Below are 26,606 nucleotides of genomic sequence, written 5' to 3' on the forward strand. Positions count from 1 at the left end.
GTCCAACCCCCCTGCTAAAGCAGATCCACCTAGATCAGGTCACACAAGAACATATCCAGACAGCTCTTGAAAATCTCCAGAGAAGGAGATTCCTTCCATGAAAGAAGAAGGAGAAAGGAGTGCCTTCCCTGAAAAATTACGCCAAGTATGATGCAGGAAAATATGTAATGATAGTAATATCTCGGTTGTATTATGAGAAATGAGCAAAAAGAAGAAATTCTTGTCCTTTAGGGTGAGGTTGTTAGGGTATGGGAAGCTGTTGTTTTGGTATAAGATCCTGTTCCTGTGATTCTAATCTCAGATATTCTGTTGGAAAACAATGAAGAAGCTTGTGTGAAAGAGGAGACTTAAAGCTGACAAAGGTTACTGTCCTGGTTTAGGCCCATCAGGGAAGACCAGCCTCAAGTACTGAAGAGTCTGAGGATTGCCAAAGGGCAGGGAGAGCTTTATTGCCCCCTAAGGTTCAGGACAAAATAGACCAGACTGCTCAGCTTGGGGAAGAAAACAGAAAATAATTTAATGCAACATCAACTAAAACATAACCTTAAAACCCCAAAACATAACCAAAATGAAACAATACAGAGTGGTACAACAATGAAGAGTCTGACCAGCCCTTTAAGAACACCTTCTTGCCACACCTCCCCTCTTCCCGGGCTCAGAGCCCTGATCCTGGTGTTTTTACCTCCTCCCCTAGTTGAGCAGCTCAGGGGGGCAGGGAATGGGGGGTTTCAGTCAGTCTATTCCTGATAGTTTCTGCTGTTTGTTTCTCCTCGGGGCAGGTGGGCTCCGCACCAGTCTTCCCGGAAAGTCCGTGGGGACTTTCACACACATGGCAGCCCTGCACAGGCTGCTCTGACGCATTTATCCCAAAGTCTCCTCTCTGCCTCTCGTGTGGGGCTGCTCTGTGGCACACAGGCTCTCCAGCACGGCCTGGGCCATGGCCGTCTCCCCACACAGTCCCTCGCCCGTCCGGGCTCACTCACACGGAGCTGCTGGTAACTCTCAGTCCTGCCATGGGTCTCCATAGGTTGCAGGGGCACAGCTTGCATTCTCGCCACGGCTTGCAGAGGGGTCTCTGGTCTATTGCTTCTCCTTCCTTCTTCCTTCTCTGACTGTAGGGTCCGCGTGGTCACCTCCATCTTGTATCACTCTTACACCTCCTGCCAGAAGTTCAAATTCCTGTCCCTAAATAGTGATGGCAGAGGCACCAGATTGGCCCAGCCGGGCCGGAGGTGGGTGTGAACCCAGGAGCCAGGGGAGAGTCCAAAAACTCTTTACCAGGTCTTCACTGCAACCCGCTCACCCTGTTACCAAGCTGAAGCTGCTCCTTGCTAAACCATGACAGTTACATACAGTGTTGTTAAAATTAGTCCTGACACCAACAAGCGTACATTCTCACTGACTCTGTGAAAAGGTTTGGCCTTTTACTTAGGACCTGCAGTTGTTCAAAGTATTATAAAGGCACCTGAGAAAAGTCTGTCTCAGATATTAAAAATATGAACCTAAAGCACTGGCACTGAGGTCAAGAGCCTTTCCAAGGGCCATGTGTCAGACCATGCTTTTAAAGTGCATTTGTGCGCATTGAGTAAGAGCTAGAGATGCTCTGCTTCTGTAGTGGTACTAGAGATGTCTTTCCTGGTGGAGCTAGCAGCTGCTGAGATCTGGAGGAGGAGTCAGGACTTCCAGAGTCCTGAACCCATATCCTGCTCCAGCCATAGGCCCTGCTTTCTCCATTCAGGTTGTGCAGGGGTGTCATCTTTGGTCTCAGAGCAGATCCTGTCCTTAGCACATAAATTGTTTTCTTCCTTTCATGGGGAAAGACTCCAGAACTACTATAGTGAGGATGGTGTAAAAATCAGTACCCATGGCACAGTTTGCAGAATATATCAGTTTTCCATTGAGAATGCTGGAGTCGCTGTTGTAGTTCCTGTTCTTATTCCTGCTATGGGCAAGAGGCACATCATTTTTATGGAAGTTTTCTAGAGAAACTTCTCAGCATCTCAATTGAGCAGATCTTTCTCTTGTTCTAGAAGCATTGTTAAATTTTTGAAAGAAACATAAGTTATTAGAAGAGTGTCTTAGTTATTGGCTCTTGAAGCCAGCTTTTGGCTATGTTTTCTCAGAGAAGAATCCACATGTATTTTACTGAAGTCTATTAAAAAAGTGAAATTATAACTTTCACAGAGTTTCTTACATAGACTCAATTGTAGTTAAGATCAGTACAAGTGAGTTCTGACCAAAGTTCATATTTATTTTAGAATTGCATTGCAACATGTAAACTGATATGACTAATATATGTAAATTCAAAGTTGTTTCTAAGAAAATTGTATGAGCTATTCATTATATTCTTTTATTTAAGATTTTTTTTTCATGTTGAAAGCTTAGGAAATATATCAGTATTTTGTAGAAAAATGTAGTCCTGTGTTTCCTTAGAAGTAACGACACTTACCCTTAGAAGGACATACCTCTCAGGATATTTGTCTCCATCCGTGTTCCCACACTGATGCTGATGTTTGGAGTCCCAGGAAGGATATGAATCAATACTGTCTATAATATTACAGCTTATTGTGAGGGCATAGATATTCAAAAAATCTAGACTTTTCTTCTATACTTTACATATGCTACCAAATAATATATGTCATCAAATTTCAAATTTGCTCTCTTGGACAAAATTTTATCTAGTACTGTAGGAGTGGTAGATTTCCTGTCGAAACCCCTAGCCCTTTGAACCCTCCATTACTGTTTTGAAATGACCGAAGACATTTGTTCTTGGTTTTCTGTACACTAATGTGAACAATTTTGTACTGACTCTTGAGTTTTTAAGTGACCAGATGGTAAATTGACTGTTGGAAAGAGGTGGCTTGGCACCTGTAGGTGGGTTATGTAGTGTATCTTTTGGTTAACATAAAGCGTTGAAAGTAAGTGACTTTTCTTTTCTTCTTGTGTCCTCTAGCTGAACTGGGGGACTATGACCCATATAAGCACACCGCAGGTTATGTCTCGGAGTACCGCTTTGTTCCAGACCAGAAGGAAGAGCTGGAGGATGCCATAGAACGGATACACAAAACTCTGATGTAAGAATTCAGTGCTGTTAGGAACTTGGCAGGTGATGTCATATTCGGAGGTGCTTGGTAGGTGGGGAAGGGAGCAGCTTATGGTGCAGAGGGGATGTCTGTAGACCTGAGGAAAGGAGACAGGGTGTATCCAGTTACATCTCTTGGATACAGAAAACGTTTTATGTAATTGGAGTTGTTCTTTTTGGAACTGAGCAGAGCAATGTCTTTCAGACCTAGGTATGGGTGTTTCAGAACCAGCAGTTTTAATAGTTCTCCTGTTTCCTGTTAGTTTTGTAGTTAAAAAGAATGAAATAAAAATCCATGGGTTCTATTCCCTGTTCCAGGAAGATTTCCTGTATAATTTTGGACAAATTGTTTATTACACCCATGCCTCAGTCTACTGCCTGTAAAATGCAGATAATAACACTTCTTTTCTTTGTGCTGCCTTCTGTATTCAAACTGTTAGGGCAAAACCACTTTTACTCTAATAATGTACATTACTTGGTACAATGAAGCCTCTATTTTCTTGCCAGATCCTTAGCTGGAGTAATGAAGGAGTGCTTGTAGCAACCTGCATGAATCTTTGTGGGAGCAGTTCACATTGCAGGAGGGACCAGGAAAACAATTTGTATGCCCATGGTTTAAGTGGTAAACTCAGTTGCAACATCTGCGTGAATTAAAGAGACAGTTTGGTTTTACAAGCATAAAGTCCTTTAATTAGTCATCATATCTTGCATAAAACATATTGGCAGTTACCTGTATAAAGTATTCCGCTATGAGAATGAACATATGATTTATAAAAAGCAGGATATATAAACAGAGTCATCAGGCAACACTGAGTAGCACAGGGCATTCAGAGTGCTGGTTTCTGGACAAAAACCAAACAGCTTCGAAAGCTTTGCACATGACCTGTAGTGGTGGGAACACAGGGTATCTGGTGGGCCTCAAAACAGTTTTGATTTCAACTGAACAAGGCACTGTGGAAGTTCACAGGCATTGAAACCATGCCTGGTAATATTTCTTATGTAGGAGAAGGAGCTGAAAGGGCAGGAGAAAGCGAGAGTTACGGTACTTGGCAGGCCAGCTGTTGAAGAGATTGCAGGAGAGTATTAGGCACACTGCAGACAAGATGAAAAAGAACTACAGAGATCTGAAATGTGTGTGCTCATGCAAACAGCTTCCATCCTTTGTAGAAGGTGGAAAAAGACAGATTCATTTTTGTAATAGAGACTGCAAAACTTTAATTCTCTGTCTTCCAATATAATCTTTGACATTCTGGATAATCTCTACTTTTTGGTGGATCCCAAGATGCTGCTTTGGGATTCAGTTGATTTTCTGTTGGACTGCAATTTGTGCATCCAATGTCTTCCCTTGTTTAACTGTCAATGCAGTGGGAAGCAAAACTGCAGTAAGGATAAACAGGACTGAGTGCTCAACAGATCAGCAAAGCAAGATAAGAACTAGTAACCTCTGGTCCCATCAATGTAAAGATGAAAAAAAAAGAGTCTCAGCAATGTAAAGAGGAAAAAAATAAGTCTCTTAGGGAACTTGGAGCAAAGAACATAATCTCCAGTACAGAAGGCAGAGTCAGAAAGTGATCCTGGGTGAATACAGTTTGAATATCAGATGCATTTGCAGCAGCTGTGACAGTAGTCTTCTTAAAGAGGAGGTCTAATGCTATGTTATCTCTAGACATACAAAAATTATTTAAAAATTCTCAGTAATTTAGAGCTACTTTTTGTTCCACTTACCCATTTTTATAAATGGCCTTCTACATATGAAATATTTGGTGTGAGGTTAGTTTTAGATTGAAATGTTCTTCGTATATGAGTAACTGAGGCCAAACTACAAGTCACTGTGTGGAAGCACTGCAAGTCAGAAAGATTTGGCTTCCGAACCCTGCTGTTCTAAATATTAGACCACAGCACCCTCAAAAATACAAAATGTGAAAATGGTTCTGCAAATAGAACATATGCCAGAAGTTCAGCCGTATTTAAAGCCAAAGTAAACATTTGCATGCTTATCTTCAAGTTAAAATTCCTCATAAGAGTAAAGAAGCTTGTTCTAACAAATCAAAGTTATGTGTGATTGTGATATAACCGTTTCTTAAGGTGACAGCAGTAAGAAATGTTTTATGAGTGTGTTCATGCCCTTTGTCAATGTAGAGATTATCAGAGCTAGCCATCTTGAATGTAGGTCTAGGTTTCTTGATTCTCTTCCTATATCTGGATAAGGAATATTTTTTTTTTCTGTAATTTTGCATGTTACCCTTATATATGCCTTGTTTAATGAGAACAGGTATTAACTCAGAGATAGTGGAGTCTGTACCAGTTGCCACATTGACCTGAGATTTCTCTTTCAGAGAAGAGACTCTGTTGTTCAATAGTTATTTCTGTGTGGTTGCCTGACTGCCTTAGTAGTTGGTGTGTTACAGAGAACCTTACTACAGATTGTTTTCTGAAGTAAGAAATTACTGTTTTTTGTGTTCTAGAGATTGTAAACTGAGGCACAAAGAGTTTATTTGGTTGAACATCATAGAAGTTGTGTTTAAGAAATGAAACTAGACATGAGTTACTGTGTAGCAAGGCACTGATACTAATCAACCTTCATTCCTCTCTCTTTTTTCTGTCATCATTAGTTTGGTAAAACAGGTAAGACCTATTTGCCTCAAAAAGCTTACAACCTTGAAGATGAATTTCAGAAGCTGGGGGAACAGTGGTTATAAAGAGGAATGATAACTCTCTTAACACTATTGTTAATGTTTTTGTGTGCTCATTGATACTCCTTTGCTGCTTGGCTGCAGGTAAATGTCAGGGATTTAGCAGCATCAGAAAAGAGAGTGAAATCTAGGTGTACCCATTGCTGGTCCAGCCTGTCATCATCAGGTATGCCAGCATTAACTTCTGCACAGGTGACATCTGTCTGTTTAGTTACGAATTTTGAAACCAGAATGGCTGAAGCCAAATCCCAATGCAAATCCCTGCCAGAGACATCTTAGGGACAGGCTTTGTGGTATGAATTGAAAGAACTTCATCATAGATGGGGCCCAGCATAGAAGTGTGTTTTGTGAGACAACTGTGACACTGGATGTACCTTGTTTCTGCTACTTATATCCAGAAAAGCTAATTTTGGTTGCAATTGACCTCTCATTTTCTTTGCACAGTGTAATAGCTATTCAGTGATTCATTCAGGATTAAGTTTTTTAAGTGAGTTTCTAAATGAATTAAGGTGAAGGAAGTCCATTGTGTGCATCAAGTCTATTCTGCCTGTCTACTGCTACTTTAATCCCATGTATAAACCAGCATCACAATCCCAAGGTCAGATAGCAGGGTGAGGTGATCTTATTTTGTCGTGTACATCTGGAGACGCAAGCAGCAGCCTCAGGGCTTGTACATGAGGAAACAGAACCCTTGTGGTGCAGGAGGATGGGTACAATCCCTCAGAGCATATGAGAGGGATTGTATTAGCCCTCTGACATTGCATGATTCAGACTATAGCAGATTTGGGCATACTACCTTGGCAAGTCAAGTGATGATGTATTTTTAATCAATTTTACGTTCTATCAGTGAGATATATGGGAAGCTAAAATGCCCCTCCTAGTTACCCTGGAGGGTAGCTTTCCATATAGATGAGGGCCATCAGTGACATGCAGGTGCTCTTTGTCCATCTAAGTGAGCAGTGCATGTCAACTGTATGGCTGACTGTCCATTGTTTGCTCTGTTGTTACCAACTGTAAAAGCTGTTTTAGTTTTGGAGTGTATTGTCAGGTATGATACTGGTAAGAGTTTGTATTTTGATAGTAAAAATGAAACATGCTTTTTAGCGGTGCAAATTTTTTCATTCCCTGACATTCCCGTGTTGCCTTCATGGCCTCTTTTCTCCATCTGCCTTTGGGAGGACTTCTTCCTCTGGTTTCTGTCTGTTTCCTCCAGCTCACTTCTTTACTTCTCTTAATAGTTTTTGCCAATACACTTTCTTGTAAGTGATGTATTCTTGTGAAAATATTTATACACTTGCACACACTTTCTTGACATGTGAGCCTTTTGGTATTTTCAGAGATAGATGAGAACAGAGGGATAAGAACATTAGCATTTTTTAATGTATGGTCAGTAAGGAAACACTAAAAGTGGTATTTAAATTGGTTTGAGGTTCTATCACTAAAACTGGATAATTCCATTTTCTAGGGACAGGTATTTAGGCTGCCTGGGAACTCAGTAAGTCAGTACTGCTCCAATGAACATTTTGCTAACATTTTTGAGAGCTACCAACAAGATTTGTAAAAATATCAAGTTGTGGAGTGTATTTTTATAGCAGAAGTGAATAAAAGACAGGTCACATGTGACAAAGCTGATGTGCTGAATATCCAGTAATTCTGCATATTCTGAATACAGAAATGAGTCACAGATCTACTGGTAAATCCAGCTCTTGAAGAACGGGATTTCATTACAAGCTTCAGATCTCTTGCTTTTCCAGGAGTCCTTGGAAAGAAGGGCTAACACCTGAAACAGTATCAGTGCTGCTACATGGACAAGATGGGCTGCTTCTGACCATCTCCCAGATAGAAAGGCATTTGAAATACTTACACTGTTGCGTTAATGCTAGCACCGCTGTTTCTTGTGGTTCATGTTGGATGTGGTTTTTACCTCAGGAAGCATAACACAAAGTGGGGAGAAAACCTGTGAAGTAGCTGCTAGGCTGGAGAGAGTGGAGAGACAAGAAACAAGAATTTGCGTATTGCAGGACTTTTCGAGGTCTGATCAAAATGTTGAACTCTCTGTCACATCTTGAATTTGAAAGGTAGCAAATGCAGTGAAGTATTTCTGCAAGAGAACAGTCACAGGGTGATGCAGGAGATGCATCTTTAATAGATACTTTCACAAGATATGCTGTACTTCCCAGTAACAGTCCAGTAGCTTTCACAGGATTAAAAAAAGAGTGAGGATGAAAATGCAGCTTCAGTTATTTCAGGCTTGTAATGGGCTGCTTGCACTTGTGTCAGTGGCAGTTTCTAAAGGAAGAACAAATTAAATTCTGAGGATAAGTCTGTGATTTTGAATTTGTTTAGTCAGGTTGTTATTTTGAAAATAAATGCTTCATCAGTGATGTCAAATATGTTCCCAATAGCCATCTTTTCCCCCCCCACCAGTTTTCCCCCTCTTGTTTCCTACTAGTATGTAGCTAATGGTAGTTTTTAACTGATAATTTGCAGATAGGAAGGAAGCTGACTCTTTTAAACTCTTCATCTAGTGTGGGAGACTCTGAACTGTGTTCACACAGTAGTAGACTTGGGCATTACCTGTTGGTAAAACCCTAAACCTGTAGTCCAGATTTTATGAAGAAAAGATTTTATCTGAAGTCATGAACCCTGCTTTCAGAAATCTTTTGTAGCTTCAGCACTGCTATGAGGAAATAGCACCCCAGTCAATTATGCTACTCCTGCTTTATTCATACTCATGTAATTACCAGAAAAAAAGGAGTTTTTGAATATTCAAGCCTAAAAATGGAATGTCTTAAGTACATTTTTGACAGCAGGGAGAAGATCAGTTACTGTAGTAGTCATACATTGTATGTATGATAGCATATATCTGTGATAGGATCTTACAGCAGAGTGTTTGGTAAACGTTTGTTCCTACTGTCCAGTCTCCCTTGAGGAGAGCAGAAGTATAGTGCTAAAAGGATAATAACAGTTTAAACAAATTATAAGAAGGAATACATACCTGTCCATGGAACTGTACTTGTTAGTATGATCTGTTTTAATGATTTGTCTGGAAGTGCAAAGTTCTTACACAGAATTTTATTTCCAGGGGTCAAGTTCCTGCTCAGGCAGAATCAAACTACTTAGATGTGGCCAAATCCCTGGAAATGTATGGAGTGGATCTCCATCCTGTTTATGTAAGTATAATTTAAATATTTTAAACTTGGTAACACTGAAAAAAACCCTTGTACTAACGTGGGGGGGAGATTATTTAGTTTAGCATATAGTTTAGTTGCCACCAAATAACTTGAAAGGAAATACCATGAGAAATGCAGACAAAGACATATTTATGGGCTGAGGGGATTCAGTCATTTGTACATTCAGAAGCCTAATCATTTCCAGATAATAGGGTGTGATTTTATTACACCTACAAGAGACAATCAGTTATACTCTGGGAAAAAAAAGAAACTGAGATAAATAAGAGGTAATTAGTGCATCAGGAGACATGAAAGAGTGTTGTAACTTTTGTCTTTCACACAAGAATTTGCACGTTATACTAAAATATAATGTACAAGTGTGTCCTGAAACCTTTTCATTACTGTTGCAAAAAACAGAGTGAGATTGCAGCAGCGTGTCTAGCTTCTTTCAATATTCATTAAGTTTTTCTAGAGATCCAGAGTACTTTTCCAGCTTTTCCTCTACGGTATCGTGTGGCATTGCAAATTGTGTTGTCTCACCAAAACCCTTCACTTCTTTCATAAAACAACATCTATGTTGGGATTGTATCCCAGTCATCGCCTGGAAGCTGTGTGCTTCTGATGAAAACATCATTCTATCTTGTTTGAATAATTGCTTATGGCAGGTCTTTTTTTAATAGAAGAAAATAAGACATTCAAATAGGGAGTTGTAATATATCTAGTTCACTGAATTAGATGTCAGCACTTTGTAAAATTACTAGAAACAAAATACAGAAATCAAGACACTACCCAAAGATTAAATACGTACTTCCTACTGAAAAATGTGTAGCCTGCAATATGAAGGATTTTTTAATGTACTCTGTGACTTAATTGTGTTCATATACCATACTCTGTGCTCTTCCCACCCAAAGAAAGCTGGGGGAGTTACTGGAGCAAGACTCAACATGATCCAACAAAATCATGTTAAGTTAGCAAACCCTGGAAATATTTTTCCTTGTAGCTGGCTTTTGCCATGCAATGAGATCCCTGTCTCAGTAATGAGAAGTGAGTTGTAATACGCCCAATTCCAATCCACGAATATTGTCATTTCTGTATGTATTAAAACAGCAAAAGAAGCCCTTACTTGAGACTGAAGCTGCACATGCGAAGAGATACAGTTCTTTTCCTCGTTTGGACATATCAACAGTACAATCCTCTTTAGAAAGTAGTTTGCTAAGGAGCATAGGGAGAGCTCACCCAGTGTGTTTGAGCTTTCTCACATCAGTAGTCATCCAGAAGAACACTGTCTACAATCTACACAGTTGATTTTTGTGATTCGTGCTCTGCCGGTTTACATATTACCCTAACCCTGATGACTAACTCTAACCCTAAAGCAGTTACTTTACTTGGTAGCAGTACGTGGGTGATACTGTTTTAGGAGGAAGATGACAAGTGTGAGGTTATACAGTAGAATAGGTCAGAAAATCACTATTCACCTTCAGCTGAAAGTTAGGATGTCTGTTGCATTCATACTTGAATAAGGAATTTTGTTTCTGAATTTTGGCCTTTTGTCAAATAGCCAAAGAAATGCCAAAGTCATTCCTTAAAAAACACTTTTTTTGTTTTCTCCATGCCATGTGGAATTTCCCATTCTTTCTCTCACTGCCGCTCTTTCTTTCCTCTTTGCCTTTATGCCTACAAGTTTTGTGTGAGTGTTTTTGTCAGTAGATTACTGTTTTCCATTTGCACAGAGAGTGAAAAAGTACGTTCCAGTCAATCATCATACTGATTTTCTCACTAGATCTCACTGCTACAGTGATACAACTTGCAGCTGTATGAATGATACACATTTTTATTTCCTAGGGTGAAAACAAATCTGAGTACTTCTTAGGATTGACACCTATAGGAGTTGTTGTCTACAAGAATAAAAAACAAGTAGGAAAATATTTCTGGTATGTATAATTTAAATGTACAGTGTATGCTAAAACAGTAACAATGTTGTTATATGGAAATGTACGATTTGTGTTATCTATCTATTCAGGTAAAGGTTAGGAATTCCGTGCATACTTTTTTGATACAATAATCTTTCAAAATCTTTGCCTGAATTATACTGATTTGTAATTCTTTGATAATCCAAGTACTAAAAAAGATAGTTCCCTTTTACTAAACTCATGTTGAAATGTTTAACATGAGTTAAGTAAAGAACTTAACATAAGTTAACTTCTTATCTTCTGTTGATACCAGGTACATACCAGGGAAAAAAATCTACCCGTGAATTCCTTTTTGTCTGTAAATATATACAACTTTATATTTTACTATAAATTAAATTGAAGGTTCATGAAGTTCTTTGTGTCTTTTTTTTCTACTATTGCAGGCCTAGAATTACGAAAGTTCACTTCAAGGAAACACAATTTGAACTTAGAGTCCTGGGAAAAGATGTAAGTTTTTTTGTAAGCCTCAAAGAAAAAAAAACCCAAAAGTAATCTTGGCTCTAATGAAGTGGGAAGTTTTGAGTGTCCATCAAAATCTAATTTATTATATTGAAATCTAATGCAAGAGACCATCAAAGTGAAATTAGCTTTATTGATGGTTGCTGCAACAAAATTACCTGTCCTCAAGTGTAGTATGTTCCTGATGGTGCTTGCAGTTTATTAAAATAGAGAGGAAAGAAAGATTTTCTGTCCATGTTTTGCAGGCAAGGGGAGAGAACTCCAGCAGAAGAGCAATGAAGTAGGAATTTTATCACAAACTTTTATAATTTTATATTATACTTCATAAATTAGACTACTTCTGCAATGCCTTGTTTGATGGTGTTTCATAGAGCTTTTAAACTAGGCTAAATCTACAGAGGAAGCTAATATTAACCAACATGTGGATGGAGGAAAACTCAAAAGGCTGTAGGGCCCAAGTAATTTTGTAGCTTGGAAACAGAAGCAGACACATACTACAGCTCAAAACACATTTGTCAAAGTTAAACTTCATTATGGTGTTAGGCCATTTGAGAGAAAACAACGTTGGTTCCAGTGGAGCAAGGATAACAGATTGATAGCAAGAGAAGAGGCTTTAAGTCAGTGGAAAAAAGAGAAGGATACATATCACATATGAAGTATGTAGGGCAGGTGAAGGGGAATGTTGAAGATGTAGAGAAAATTACAAAGTGTAATTAAAAAAAATAATTGCAGTCACCTTGTGACTTTTGGTATATGGTTAAGTTACAAGTTTAGTTCACTGCGTTATTTTTAAAAAATATTTAGCAGGTCTCTTTGGAATATCAGTACCGAAAGTTTATAGTTTTGAAGAAGTACTAACCTGCTGGCAGCATTGCCCTTTACTGGTTGTCGATGTATATTTATTCATCATCTGCATAGTGGCTGTTAGTCTTGTCCATGATTTTTCCATAATGGTATGTTTGGTACTTTCTGGACAATGTAAGCGTACCCCTGACTGGTTGTCTTGCTTCTGTCATTTTTAGTGTCTCTGCAGAGGTATTGACAAGTTTTGCTTTTGTTACTCCCAAGTGGTTTGTTTCTATCTGGTGTTGTGACCTATGGGAAGTTTATTTCTGGCAGTATGTTTGTTGAAAGTGAAGAGTTGTTGGAAGGCTGAGGAAAGGTTGGGAAAACGTCTCTCAATATTTTACGTGAAATGTGAAGGCCTGTTCATGTATGAACAAGTGCCAAGTTTGACTTAGAGTGAATTACTTTAAAGCCATGCCGTAATTTCTATGTAATGCCACATTTGTATAGTTTTTGTCTGAACCACATGATATTGAAAAGGTTTAACACGCTGGAAGCTTTGGAAAACATGCTTAAGTTGAGACTGTGAGTGTTGATGGTTGATGAACACTTACTATTGTGATTGTAAGGCAAAGACTTTGACAAAACTCGGGAATTTCAAGCCTCAACAAGTTCTTTTAGGAATTGTTAAGAGAATATTAAGTAAAAGGGTGTGTACTGTCATTAAAATCTCTATTGGAAGTAGTTGAGATTTTAAGGATTTCTACAGTGTTTCATATCCTAACAAGATCAGAAAAGACCGAAATGGCTCAGAAAAATCTTCATCTCCTTTTTTAAAAAAACATTCTGGTGGTGTTGCTTTGAACAAAATTATGTATCGGAATAAGTGAACAGTAGCCTAGTCTCTGGATTAAAGCCATCATAACAATTTATGCTGTTCTGCATCCAGAAGAGGGAAATCTGATCAGTGCGTTTATATGTCTGTATGTTCCAATAACCCTAGAAAACTTAAATCACAGATTTCTTTATTCCTCCGGTGTTTGGAATAAATGCTATAACTTTGTCCTTCCATGGGGCACATGAGTTTGCAGTATATGATAGAAGAGTCTACGTGCTGTTTTTACTTCATCCTGTCTGCTGAGATACCACTTCACAGCCCAGGGGATGAATGCCTAAATGGAGCTTTATGGCATAGAGCGAAGGAGTGAACATCAAGTAATAAGAAGAACTAATTATTTCTGAGTATACTCAGTTCTTTGTGTGAATCACATTTTCCATATTGTAGTGAAAACTCTGTGCACAGGATTACTTGTGGTAACTGCTCTTCCTTTCATTAGACTCGTCTGAGGGTTTTTTTAAGGTTACCAAAATAATTTGAATATGTACTTCCCACTAAAGAGGTGTACTTCCCGCTAAAGGTGTGGACGTGGACAACCTGATTTCCTTGACAGGTGGCAGACATGGCAGTTTAGATCTACAGATCCATACCCTTAGGCTACTTAAAAAGCACACTGTGGGGTGCCTGTGTCACCCATATTTATGCATACTGAGTTTGCTGTTTACATTGTTTCACTTCTGTTTAACTTGATGATTTACTGAGCAGAAGAATTTATGCTTACTGTGTTATTATAAAGTGAGGTGCTTCACCCTTCATGTTTTGTGTTTTAGTATCTTGTACTTCTTCATATCTATTCCATGAGAATATTTCCTGTGTATTTAACTTTTTAATGTTTTTCCTGCATACCTTTGCAGTTGTGAGCAAGCATGATCATCACTATTGCGGTTTTATCTTTCACTAGTTTGTTTGTATTATATGTTTTCTCGTAAAGCCTATTGCAATTGCTGCTTCATAAACAAAGTGCTTCATAAGCAAAATGCTGTGGATTCTGAGCAAGAAACATTTTAGGCTTTCTGTGAAACCTCTGGAGTGTCAGCATGAAATTAGGAAACCTTTCCCTGTAAGGACTGCACAGAAGAGTTCCCTGAACAAGACAAACAATCGCAAACAGCTTTTGAGGATGAAAAAAGTGGGCTTTTGTGCAGTTTCCTTTAAGAAAACCAGGCGATACAGCTGATGCTGGTGCACAACGCCTGGTAGCATAGATGTCTGTTGAGCAACCTTGCTGGAAACAGTCCAGCAACACAGGTGGCTGCCAAAGTGCCCCTGCCAGTGCAGGGAAACAGAGCTCATCACAGTGGATAGATACATTGTGTGGCCCTGAGTAATCGAAGGAGTGCACAGCACACCTCCTGTGCTTTCTCCCTGTGAGGAACACAGCTTGCTTCCTAAATTTCTCTCTCAACTAAGAACATGGAACAAAACAGAGAAAAACATGCTTTGATAGCCAGTGTAAGCTGGGAAAGAAAACAATAATGTGCAGAAGTGAGATGTGGAGCTTTTTTGACGGTAGCTACTGAGCACTCCTGTGCCCTTGTCCACAACCCCTGTACTGTTTTCTGCAGCAGTGCCTTTTACTTTGGTTGCACTGTGTCTGAACATGTAAGTGAATGATTTCACTCCTTCACAGAGTTTATGCAAAGCGCCTGTACTTGTTACTTTTAGTATTTCTCTTTCCCTAAACCAGAAAGCATTGAATGTGCAAAACACTTGCTTTCATTGGTTTTTTTTGTTGCATGAGAAGGGTCGTTTGCAAGTCTGAAACTTTTGTTTCATGGGATTTTGAAATTTGCGGTTTCAATCTCAACAAACCACCAAACTGTGCAGTTAAAAAGGATTGATACATGTTTCAAGTCACTCCTTCCTGTGCAATCTTGCTTAGTCAGATGGAGGGGCCCAGCCCAGATGAATTCATAAGGTGAAGTTGGCAAAGACTTTTTTCAGAAGCAATACCAGCCACTGATGCATGCTAGAGGAACTTAAGGGCCATTCCAAAGCGCATAATGCGCTCCATACTGGTGGCTGAAACTCCTCTAAGCACAAGATTTCTGTGTTATTTTAAATAGTCTAAGAAAACCCTAGAAATGTGCTTTATTTTTAACATGCTTTTTACAAGTATCATAAGTCTGTCAGTTATATTAATAAGATGGTTTCGCTGTACCCCTTCTTCCTCTATCACACACCATATACCAGCTTGAGTTACAAGCTCTGGGCAAGAACTTCTAATTGTATTTATTCCTCTAACAGTTTCTTGGGAAGACTGAACAGTATTTGAAGATATGTTCTTCCCATTCTAAAGTCTAATTTAGCTTAGATTTAAATTCCAAACAAAACCAGCATTTTGATCTTTATTATGACGTAAGAATTACAAATTACTTTTGTATCACTTGCACTTGTACCCACTCAAGCCAAGAGTGGTAGTGGAGGGTTGAGATGAGCAGCAAAGTAGTGTTAATACGTCTATCTTCTAGGATGGTTTTGGTGGTTCAGGGTTTTCCTGACGTTTCTTAACCACTTTCTGAGCCATCTTACAAGGATTGTAAGATTGGTTCAAAGCTTGATAGCAAAATATTCAGTGACATGCATTTTTGAAGGAGAACTAGGATTAAAATTCCTTCATGAACTTAAATTCATTACTGCTAAGGTGCTACTGTCAGCTTTTTTTTGGTATGTTATTCTTTCGTCTTTCATTGGTATAATACAAGGCTCAGTTATGTTTCTTTCAATCTTGGCATGCTTTATGAAAACTGGCATGGCATTAGTAATTTTAACCCCAAACTTGTGTAATAAAGATTGACCTTGTGTAACTAATAATAATACATTGTCTGTTACATAGGTTATGATTGGTATGTAAATACATAAAGACAGAGTATTTCCTATTGGAGTTAACAATTGATAGTATTCAGGTATGTGCCTAATCTGACAAAGAGTACTCTTGGTAAGCAGTAGCTTCAGAGCTAGTGTTAATATTTCTGTAACGAATACGTGCACGTGTATTACATAATACCTGCAGTGTACCTCTAAGGGTGCAAGATCCCTCCTTATGCTGTGTTAATATTAAGTGTGACTAGGAAGAGTGGTGTGTGTGCTGGCAGGGTTCCTATGGAAGTTTTGGGTTTGAGTATTTCTTCTTCATTTTCTGAGCCTAGATTGATGGGGCCCAATAAATGGCTTGACACAAAGTACAGCAGCTAAAGCCTGCTCTGAATCAGAGGTTTACAAAGCATTTTTGGTCTATGGATAGGTGCAGTGGTCGACAGAATGGATGTAAATCTACTGATAGTCCTCCTATCTTTGGAGTAATCTATGAACTACACAAACCAGGGATCACCTGCCACCCCACAGAGCGAAGAAGTCTGTGTCTTCTCTTCCAGGCAGACTTGAGCTTGCCCTGCCTGAGCACCAAGCTAGCTGGGTGCAGAGCAGCTCTGAGCATGAAAGCTGTGTAATCACATTGATGTGGCAGAGCAAAGGACAGCATGGGCATTCCTGAACTAGTATGTCAGCTCTAGCAGTTCCAGTGGCATTTTGTGATTTGGTAGAGCAGTGTCCCCTCTGACTTGTCTCCTTTGAAGAGCTTAGTAATGTGCTTTCAGTCTTTCAGTTCAGTGTAGGGTGGTTATGGTGGAGTGCTATACCAATTACCCTTTAGTGGAGATCTCAAAGGCCCTGCCACTTCAGTCTTCTGTCCGATTTCAGAGACAACGTGAAACAGACAAGGGCTGTGACTACGTGTTTAAGTACCTGGCTGTTTATAAGCTTGTAGTATACTTAGGCTATCTGCATCCCCTGTACTAGTCTCCCATTCCTCCCATGGGTAAAAATGGTGTTGAGGGTACGGCAGTATGAGCTTTAGCATGTTTGGAGTCTGAAGACCAAGCCTATAAAGCATTTAAAAGAAGAGGTATATTTTATGTTTATCCTCATAGCTTTTTTGGGTTTTTCAGCTCAACAACTAGAAACTGCCGGAAGCATTATACCTGGCCTTTTGCAACCTCTGGCCGTGTCATACTGCTCCCTCCCTTTCCAGTGCACCTTACAAAAATAAGTGGGTTTCTGCTAGTTTGGTGATAACAACTGGTTTCCTGAAAGAGCAGGCAAGCACCAAAGCTGGTTCAAAGGAGAAAGGAGATCTTTACCGTGTGCAGACAACCAGGACCTCTGTGGAAGCAGTGATCCTTCAATGGTTTACAATGCCTCACCTTTAGTACACTGGGCACTCTGAAAACATCAGTTAGCAGAGAGTAGCTCGTGAGGCACCAAAGAACAATGAATGAGTTTGGAATTGTGATTTTCTATAAATCATTAGTAAAAGTAAAACAGGTTTTTTTATTTCCTTTGATTCAGATATATGAGAAAAATGGGATTAAAAAAAATAGCCAACTCTCACTACTTGTAAGAAATTGCAATTGTTCAAGATAGTAAAAATGTTGCCTTTTATTGGAAACAAAAGTTCATGGTGTTAACTGGTAAGGTTATCCTTGCTTTACCCATGCAAATCTATTTATTCTGTTAGAGGAACGAGATTAAATTTGGAAGCACTGCCTTCAGTACTGCTTAGTTTTTATATATGCATTTATAAATTGTGAGGTTAATCACAGTACTCCCAAAATCCTTAAATGGACTTACAAAGTAAATGGAGGAGGTCCTTAAACCTAGATATACTGTATGCAGTGTCATATTGGACTTAGTTTCAGTAGGTTACTGAATCCTTTCCAGAAAATGTGAAAAAGGGTAAAAGAATTATGAATTATCTCCTCAGTGCTGGTGAAATACCTTGGAGAGAAATGTTTTAGGCTCTCTTTCTGTCTCTTCAATTAAGTATGCAATTTGAATTACTGCAAGCATCCATTCTGAGGTGATAGTTTTCAGATAGATACTTTTCCTTCAAATTCAAGTAAATAAACCTCACTGTGTTAATAAAAAACTTGTTGGCTTCTGATTTTTAGGCAGCTGTTTTATTTTCCAGATTTGAATCACATAACTTGTTCACAGATTGCATCTTTAGGGCTATACTGTAGGGCACTTCCTGAGTGCCTTAGATTGCTGCATAGGTATAAATGTCTCAGCACATAGTTAATCATAAAAACTTTTTCTAATTAGCAGAAGTGAGTTTTCTTCCACCTTAGAAAACAATGCCTTCAAATGATGTAATCTGTCGTCTTTCCTGGGTAGATCTTTCAATCATATGGCAATGTAGCTATACTGTCCCTCTTTTAATTGCTTACTGATCTTTATGTGTTACGTGCCGTTTGTTCTCTATGAGAGAAAATTCTAAAGCTTTAACTTAGAGAAGAAGAAAAAAATGGACAAGAAGACCTTTACACTGATGGGACTCTTTCCCTGAATTCCAATGGCATTCGAACTGTGCTAAGAGTAAGATTGGGCAGAAACAGCTTATTTTAAAAAATCTCTTTAAAAAATAGTCCGAAACACCCCTTGCTTCTCCCCATCCCTCCCTTTCCCCCTGCATCCTTCAACTCTCAGCACTGAGATTATGTGTTTAAATAAATTTAAGTGCAGCAGATGATTCTTTGCCTAAAAGTAAAAATTAGAAGGAGACAAAGAAGAAACAAGGTCCTGCATATTAAAAGTGAGTCACTGAGTTCTTTCCTAACAGAAATTGAATTGACTCATCATGTTGCATAAAGTTTGTGGTACCACAGTTCTGATCTGATATTATTCTTTAAAAGTGCACTAGTGGCTTTAGTTGTGTGAGTTTATATGAAATCGTATCAGTTGACAGTCTAATCTAGAAATTGTAATGTAAATTAAATGATAAAATCTGAAGCTGTGTTTCTATTATATGTCATATAAAGATCCCCGTGACAAAACTTTCAAAAATGTAAAAATGCAGTATGATCTTTCAGTGAGTACTCTTATTTATGGTGCCAGAGGAGAAAGAGCAATACAGTTACTCCTGGAAATTCTGGTATAAAGAGTTTTTTTTCCTTGAAAATATTCAAGATTCTACAGGAAGTGGTTTTTTTGTTTGGTTTTTTTTTGTTTGTTTGTTTTGTTTTGTTTTGTTTTTCTTTTTTTCCTGCAGTTACTTATATTTTTGTGTGTGTGTTTTTTGGAAGAGGTTTAAGTTTGAAGTTTCTGGGTTTACTTTTTATAAGATAAACTTATTTTTACTCCAAGTTAACCTCATTGTGAATCCTGCAGAGAAATGAAGCTCCCTATCAACTGTAGGAATATATTTGTGGGACTAATCTACTGTATAAACATCTTATGCTACACATAGCAATCTCACATAAATCCCAGTTTTCAGTGTTCTGAGTGGCCAGGTCTTACTGTACTCTTCTTTTTTGTTGTAAAGCCATAGAGAGTAAAATATGCTTTTGGTTCAAGAGTAGAGGATTCTTTTCATTTCTTGGATATTCCGTGAGACTGTTCCAGACAGCCATTAAAATACCTAAAATAATCCATGGGAGAAAATAAGTTAGTGTGTACGTCTCCAAATTGTTGGTGCTTTTTTAGTTAGGGAATGAAATCTCAATTCCTCTAACGACAGGTGCAAAGTTTTGTCATTTTATTTGTTTCAAGGTGGAGTAAAGGCCACTTTGAACAGGTAGTTTGTGAGGCTGCCTGACAGCTGTTTAATAGAGATACAATTGCTTTTTGTTAGAGGTGAAATTTTGAATTCTGGAGAACATATGGAATTAGTTCACAGTTTGCAAGGAATGTTTGCATATCACCATACCTTATTACGTGAACAACCAACGGGAGAAACTTGCCAGAATTCTTGACTTATGCACTTATACTGAGGAAGTATAACTAACACAAGGGCATCCATTTCCTAAAACCAGCTGCTGAAAGTGATACAACTCATACCCCCTTTGTAACTCACATATTGGAAAAATGAGTTTAGGACTCAGTTTTGTTCCCAGTTTTTGAGGTTTCACGCTGCAGTTGGTGGGACCACTCATCTTTTGTGCAAATTGCAGATACAGAACTGAACGCTTAGGCTTACTGAGTGACAGACATATAGACATGTATTTTATGTGAGCATATTTGAATGTTTAGCTTGTGGGAGACAAGCAGTGTGGTGTATCTGTTGCTTCTTCTTGTCTGATGGAAATATTTAATAGTTTCTATATGTCTGACATCTCTTTGATCTCTCCTGGCCTGTTCCTCATGTCTGCTGTACTGACTGCCAATTTCCAGTGATTAGGTTTTAAGCTTTGAATATTCTTTTTTTGTTATTTTCCTTAAGAGATTTTAAGGTTATTTTTATGGCTTTTACCTTTGACCTTATTCCTAGTATTTTGAATAACACTGAAGTGAACTTTTTTTAATAAAATATCCTTCCTCTCATCTTTTATATTTCTCGTTTTACCTTGGTTCTTCTCTACATGTATGTTATCTACATGCATTTTCCCTCAGTGTTGTTGCTTTGTATTAGTTTGTCACACATCTTGAGTTTCTTTTCTTCACTACTTCTTGTATTTTTATATACTGTTAAACAGAGCCTTGGGAATATATTTTTGCTTGTCATCTAAAGTGCAGTTTCAGAAAACACTAGAAACATACTATTTGGAAAAAAACCCGCTTTTTAATTAAGAAAAAAAGCTGATATCTGTGAACAAGAATGAAAGAACAGAAGTATTTCAGTAATCTTTCTCTTCTGTTTTTCTGTATTTAAGAAATACATTATTTGAATAATTATTTTCAGGCAATGAGAAACCAAAAAAATCACCTCTTTTAAATGAAAAATTCTACAGAATTATAGAACCTACTTTTCTTCACACTGATTATATGCACTGGGTTGAGATGGTTGGTTCTTGTGTTCAGGAAATGAAGGTTCCTTTCCCTGGCAGAATCCCTCATGATACCTGTATCAATTTGTTTTGGTTTGTTTTCAGTGCCACGAGACTTCCTTCTTTTTTGAAGCACGTAACAAGATTATATGCAAACATCTTTGGAAATGCTGTGTAGAACATCATACATTTTTCAGGTAAGTGATGCAGTGGTTTCGCTACCAAAAGGAATGAGGCCTAATTTGAGTAAGAACCTTGCTATACCTGCAGAGTGGTGTAACACAGGCTTACTGCCTGGAAACACTTTCTTGCTGTTGGTTATAAAATGCTGACATCTTTCCTTTTCTTACAATTATGTGAAACATAAATTTTGAAATTTGGGAAGTTGATGGGTTTTTTTTTGTTTTAGAATTCTTTTGGAAGCTGTATCTCATGTTGCATAAAGTAGACTTTAACAGAAGTATCCACAAATTTATATGGCAGGATTCAAGCTGCCATATACATTTAAGTATTTAACTGTTAATTTTTCTGTAGCAGCATTTGCTTGAGTGAGGCCTTTGAATTTCAGACAGTCCTATTTCCTACAATGCCATAAATTTTGTTTTCTGAATATTACTGAATTTCTGTGATATTTTACTTATTTATTGAAGTATATATAAGTTTTGCAGTATTGCACATCTCTGAATGCTTTCTTTTGCTGCTGAAAATGCACCAAAAAATGTGCAAGGTTGTCTAGCTATGAACTGGTCAATGGGATGCTTGGGGCTGGCTTTAGCAGCATTTCATGCTGTAAAGGAGTAAGCTCAGAATCCTACATGCAATCTTTTTACTGTGGCATGATGTTTTTGCCCGGTCCTGTGAAATATTAAGCAATAGGCTGCTGTTGCCAGTGGTTTACAGTAGACTCTGAAGTAGAGGTGTATAGTCAAGAGAGGAGGACATAAACATGGGGCTTTGCAAAGTTCCAACCCCATAGGAGACTGGATGGAGCTAGAGAGGAACTGTTTATTTTGGATCCTAAAGTTTGTATTTATCTTCTTTTCTTGGAAAGGGAACTGTAATTGAGACCTATCTGTGTAACTTACTCTGTTCTTTTATTTTCAAACCATGTAGAGTGCCAGAGAATGAATCAAACTCTCTGTCAAGAAAATTCAGCAAGTTTGGATCCATAGGTTATAAACATCGGTACAGGTGAATTTATTTCATTGTTTAAACTTTGATTAATTCCTTCTTCATTCCTTTGTTTCTCCCCTTTTCTTCCAATGAAAGGAAAACACCACCCAAGACATGACTCAGAGCAGTTATGCTGACAAAGCAGGAATCAGGGCCATTTGAACAGGCTCTTCTTGGGAGTCTGGCAGTTTTGGGACAAGTATGAGTTTACTAGGACCTGCTGTATCCCGTAGTGAAAGTGAGGGCAGCTTTGGCAACGCTTTAAGTTAAAACCTACTTTTAAGTACTGAAATGATCTTAATGTCTTAAAGGGTTTTTCCTGACAACTGGGTAAAACCAAAACAAGGAGGCATGCTGGCTGCTGCCTCTTTTTCTGAGAATTAGCAAAAGGTTGGTGCAAAGCAATGTATGTAGTCTGTAACCATGATGCCCTTCTTTACAGTGGCAGTTGAGCTATGGCAAGAGCTCTTAATCTGAGTGGTTATGTCTAATCCTGTAGCATAGAATTGCTGGTGCAGTGGTGTTGATTTATAAAAATAAGGGCAAACCCGAAGGCAGATGGAACTGTGTTTTCTGACCTGAATAGCTGTCAAAACTGGATAAGCATTTCAAGGCTTCAAGCCCTGAAAGATGCATCACACTAAGGATATATATATAGGTAGCACTTAGCGTAAATTTTAGCCTGAGTTAACAAAGCAAACAGCTTGGCATAAAGGGCAGTTAAAGAAGATGTGACAAGGAGAGTGGCTTGAAGATCCTCTAAGCTGCTGTGTCACAAAAGGTTAGGACAAGATAGGATGTAGTTAAAATTGGAAAAGATCAGAAACCAAATAGTGTTTACAGAGTTTTATTAAGACTTTATATTTTTAAGTCTGTTGAAACTACAGGTTCTTTCTTTAGTGAGCAAGATACTTGATTTCACAGTTGCAACCACTGTTTTAAATCCAATTCTGTCACATTGGCTGACCAATTTTGAGACAAATGATTTGTGTTCTGATTTTTAGGATTGCTTTAGAGTTGCATACTCAGTGAACGTGAAGGAGAGGCTGGAAAGCATCAAATCAAAACCACATCTGAACCCTTTCTTTTTTCCTGTTGTTCAAGAAGGGATGAAAATAGTTTTTCATCTTTTGCAGTTACTTTGAAGCTGCTGAGTGAAAAGGCTGTGTTTACTGTAATGGCAAATTCTAGAGTTCTTTTCTATGGTCTGCAAATATACTGGGTTTGTTTTAGGTTTATTTTTGGCTTGTCTGTGTGTCTCCTTCCTGTCTGTATTTCCACCATCACTCAAGAAATCATAGAATCATAGAATGGTAGGAGTTGGAAGGGACCTTTAGAGATCATCTAGTCCAACCCCCCTGCAGAAGCAGGGTCACCTAGGTCAGGTCACATAGGAACATGTCCAGGCGGGTCTTGAAGACCTGTAAGGAAGGAGACACCATAACTCCGCTGGGCAGCCTGTTCCACTGCTCCCTCACCCTCACAGTGAAATAGTTCTTTCTTAAGATTAAGTGGAACTTTTTGTGTTCCAGCTTCATCCCATTACCGCTTGTCCTGTTGCTAGCTACTATAGAAAAAAGGGATGCCCCAACCTCCTGACACCCACCCTTTAGATACTTATAAATGTTAATAAGATGTCCCCTCAATCTCCTCTTCTCCAGACTAAACAGCCCCAGTTCCCACAGCCTTTCCTTACATGAAAGATGTTCCATACCCCTGATCATCTTGGTGGCCCTGCGCTGGACTCTCTCCAGCACTTCCCTGTCCCTCTTGAGCTGAGAAGCCCAGAACTGGACACAGGACTCCAGATGAGGCCTCACCAGGGCAGAGTAGAGAGGGAGAAGAACCTCCCTTGACCTGCTGCCCACACTCTTCTTGATGCATCCCAGGATGCCATTGGCCTTCTTGGCCATGAGGCCACATTGGTGGCTCATATTTAGTTTATTATCAATCAGGACTCTCAGGTCTCTCTCTGCAGAGCTGCTCTTCAGCAGTTTGACCCCCAGCCTGTACTGGTGCATGGGGTTGTTCCTTCCCAGATGCAGGACTCTGCACTTGTCCTTGTTGAACCTCATGAGGTTCCTCTCTGCCCAACTCTCAAGCCAATAGAGATCCTGCTGAATGGCAGCACAGCCTTCTGGGGAATCAGCCAGTCCTCCCAGCTTGGTGTCATCAGGGAACTTGCTGAGGGTACACTCTGTCCCATCATCCAGGTTGTTGATGAAGATGTTGAACAAGACTGGCCCCAGAACTGATCCCTGCAGAACTCGACTGGCCACAGGCCTCCAACTTGATTCTGTGCCGTTGATCACCACCCTCTGAGCTCTGTCACTCAGCCAGCTCTTGATCCACCTCACCATCACTCATCCAAGCCACACTGCCTGAGCTTTCTGATGAGTATGTTATGGGAGACAGTGTCAAAAGCCTTGCTGAAGTCAAGGTAGATGCCATCCGCTGCTCTCCCCTCATCTAGCCAGGCGGTTATGCACTCATAGAAGGCTATCAGGTTGGTCAACCTGGGAACAGTTTGGCTCTTTCTCAGGGTGGTCAGCCTTTCATATCTTAGCCCAGTGTGCAGATGAAGGGCACTTATCATTGCATTCCCTGTCCTGCCCTGTTTCCCAGCTAGAGGGGACAGCTTGTTCTATTTTGCTTCTCCTCCCACCACCCCCCAAGTCCCTTAGTTTAAAGACCTCTTGATTAAATTTGCTAGTCTACTCGCAAATATTCCAGTGCCTTTACGGGAGAGATGAATCCCATCCCATCCTATCAAGCTATATTCCCTAAGGAAGGATCTATTGTCAAAGTACCCAAAGCCTTCCTGCCGGCAGCAGCCTCTCAGCCAGGAGTTCACTTGGCTGATTTTTCCATTGCAAACTCCTCCTTTATCTCTACGTTTTGCCTGCTCCCCCAAGGTTTTAAAATCTATCTGGATCCTGGAGATGTCATGCCTCATGACATCATTCATACCTACATGGAACACAAGTAAGAGGTAGTAGCCTGCATCCCTGACAAGCCGTGGCATGAGTGTGGCTGAGAATCATTATTTAAGTAGTTCTTTGTCACCGACTCTTATGAGGATGTTTCTACAAACAAGAGAACTGTAACCCACAATTTCTCTAGCAGCTCCTGGATTCAGATTTGTATCTGTAGTAGATACTAATAACAGTAGTAACAGTAGCTCTATTACAATTGTTCTCATTCAATCAGAATTTCTAGTCAATTGTTACCTTTGGATGTAAGATCCTGCTTGTAAGGAAAGTGTTACTGATGGAGCGAGACATCACTTCTGAGTGAATGTCACTCATACATATCACTTCTGAGTGAATGACACTACCTTAGTCTATGTCACTTCTGAGCCTCAGCTCACGTGACTGAATCTGGACAGTGATCAGGATCACTGGTGTGTTTCTGTCCTGGCTCCTCCAATGTATTTCATAATCATCCAGATTATTTGGATTATCACATTATCTATCATAATCTGTTTCACCTTACTATTGATAATTGGAGAATGATTGTACTGCCTTTGGGTTTCTAGTTGGATCCTGACCCACTTTACCTCATCTGTGAAAATGGACAGGACTTCAGTGGATTACTGCCAGAGTACTACAATGAGAGTTTTCTCTGCTGGGTCATTTCAGCAGATTTGAGCAGGGCACTGGTGCTGGGGAAAAGAAAGCTTTGTAGTCACTAGGACCTTCCAAACAATTAAAAAAAAAATACTCTGAAGCAATTAACTATGTTTGGTGATGCATTTAAGTTCCTCTTCCCTTTTTAATGAAATTTGAGAGTGATCTGTGGTATGGCTTGCCATGTTGGGGTGATCATCATTACTGACAGCTGTGTTTATAATATTAGTTTTGTGTAGAAAACATTGAAGTATATATTTCCCTTCTAGTATGAAGGATTAATTGTTTTGCTGCAATGATTCTTGAGGACTTCCCCTGACTTGAGTGGATGTTCTAGTAAATGTGGGTTGTGACATCTGGTTGCAGCATATTGATTATACAGTGTATGAAAAATAGATAATCAATTGGTGAATCAATTTGGAATTCAGAGAAACAGTCATCTCTTCGAAGATCATCTTTTTGCTTATCCATCATCTTTGACTCTCTTCCTTCTTTGATTCCTGTTGTAACATCAAAAGCAGTGACAGTGTTGGTTGTCAATATACATCATTTACATCATTAGCTCAAAGCAGAACCTGTAATCACATTCTTTGGCTGTGTACGTGTGGGGGCCATAATATTACCTTTTGGATTTTTTTTTTTAAAGGTAAGTCTTTCAGATACTTTTCATTAAGTGGCAGACAGTTTCCTTATCTAAAGAACAGATGCTTTGGTTAATACATAGAGATATTACTATAAGTGGAAGTTCTTATCCCCTGATGTTTTGGTAAAACTACTTCTGGAATTTGCAAGACTGTCATGGTTGCTGAACTTAAAAGTTGAGCAGAAGTGTTTTGTCACTAACTTGGAAACAAAAACCTCATTAAACTGAGTATCAAAACCCAGCATTACTGTGATGCAATGTTTGCTTCAAAGTCATTGAACTGCAGGTGTTCAAGCAGCTGGGAGTTAACAACGATGTTTACTTCTCCTGTGAAGTA

General features: G+C 39.0%; 1 protein-coding gene across 5 annotated transcripts in view; it reads left to right on the forward strand.

Annotated features, from left to right (window-relative positions):
• EPB41L4A (erythrocyte membrane protein band 4.1 like 4A) overlaps positions 1-26,606 on the forward strand; it is a 134,410-nt gene that overhangs the window by 66,550 nt on the left and 41,254 nt on the right. For 4 of the 5 annotated variants that reach the window (XM_062019415.1, XM_062019416.1, XM_062019418.1 and 1 more), the window contains exons 6-11: positions 2,954-3,074; positions 8,861-8,948; positions 10,791-10,879; positions 11,302-11,365; positions 20,930-21,021; positions 21,938-22,015. In XM_062019415.1, coding sequence (XP_061875399.1) covers positions 2,954-3,074; positions 8,861-8,948; positions 10,791-10,879; positions 11,302-11,365; positions 20,930-21,021; positions 21,938-22,015 — 532 coding nt within the window. The remainder of the gene's footprint in view (positions 1-2,953; positions 3,075-8,860; positions 8,949-10,790; positions 10,880-11,301; positions 11,366-20,929; positions 21,022-21,937; positions 22,016-26,606) is intronic. The other variant, XM_062019419.1, reaches the window with a different exon arrangement.

This window comes from Colius striatus, chromosome Z, assembly GCF_028858725.1.
Source record: "Colius striatus isolate bColStr4 chromosome Z, bColStr4.1.hap1, whole genome shotgun sequence".
In the NCBI taxonomy this organism is placed as follows: domain Eukaryota; kingdom Metazoa; phylum Chordata; class Aves; order Coliiformes; family Coliidae; genus Colius; species Colius striatus.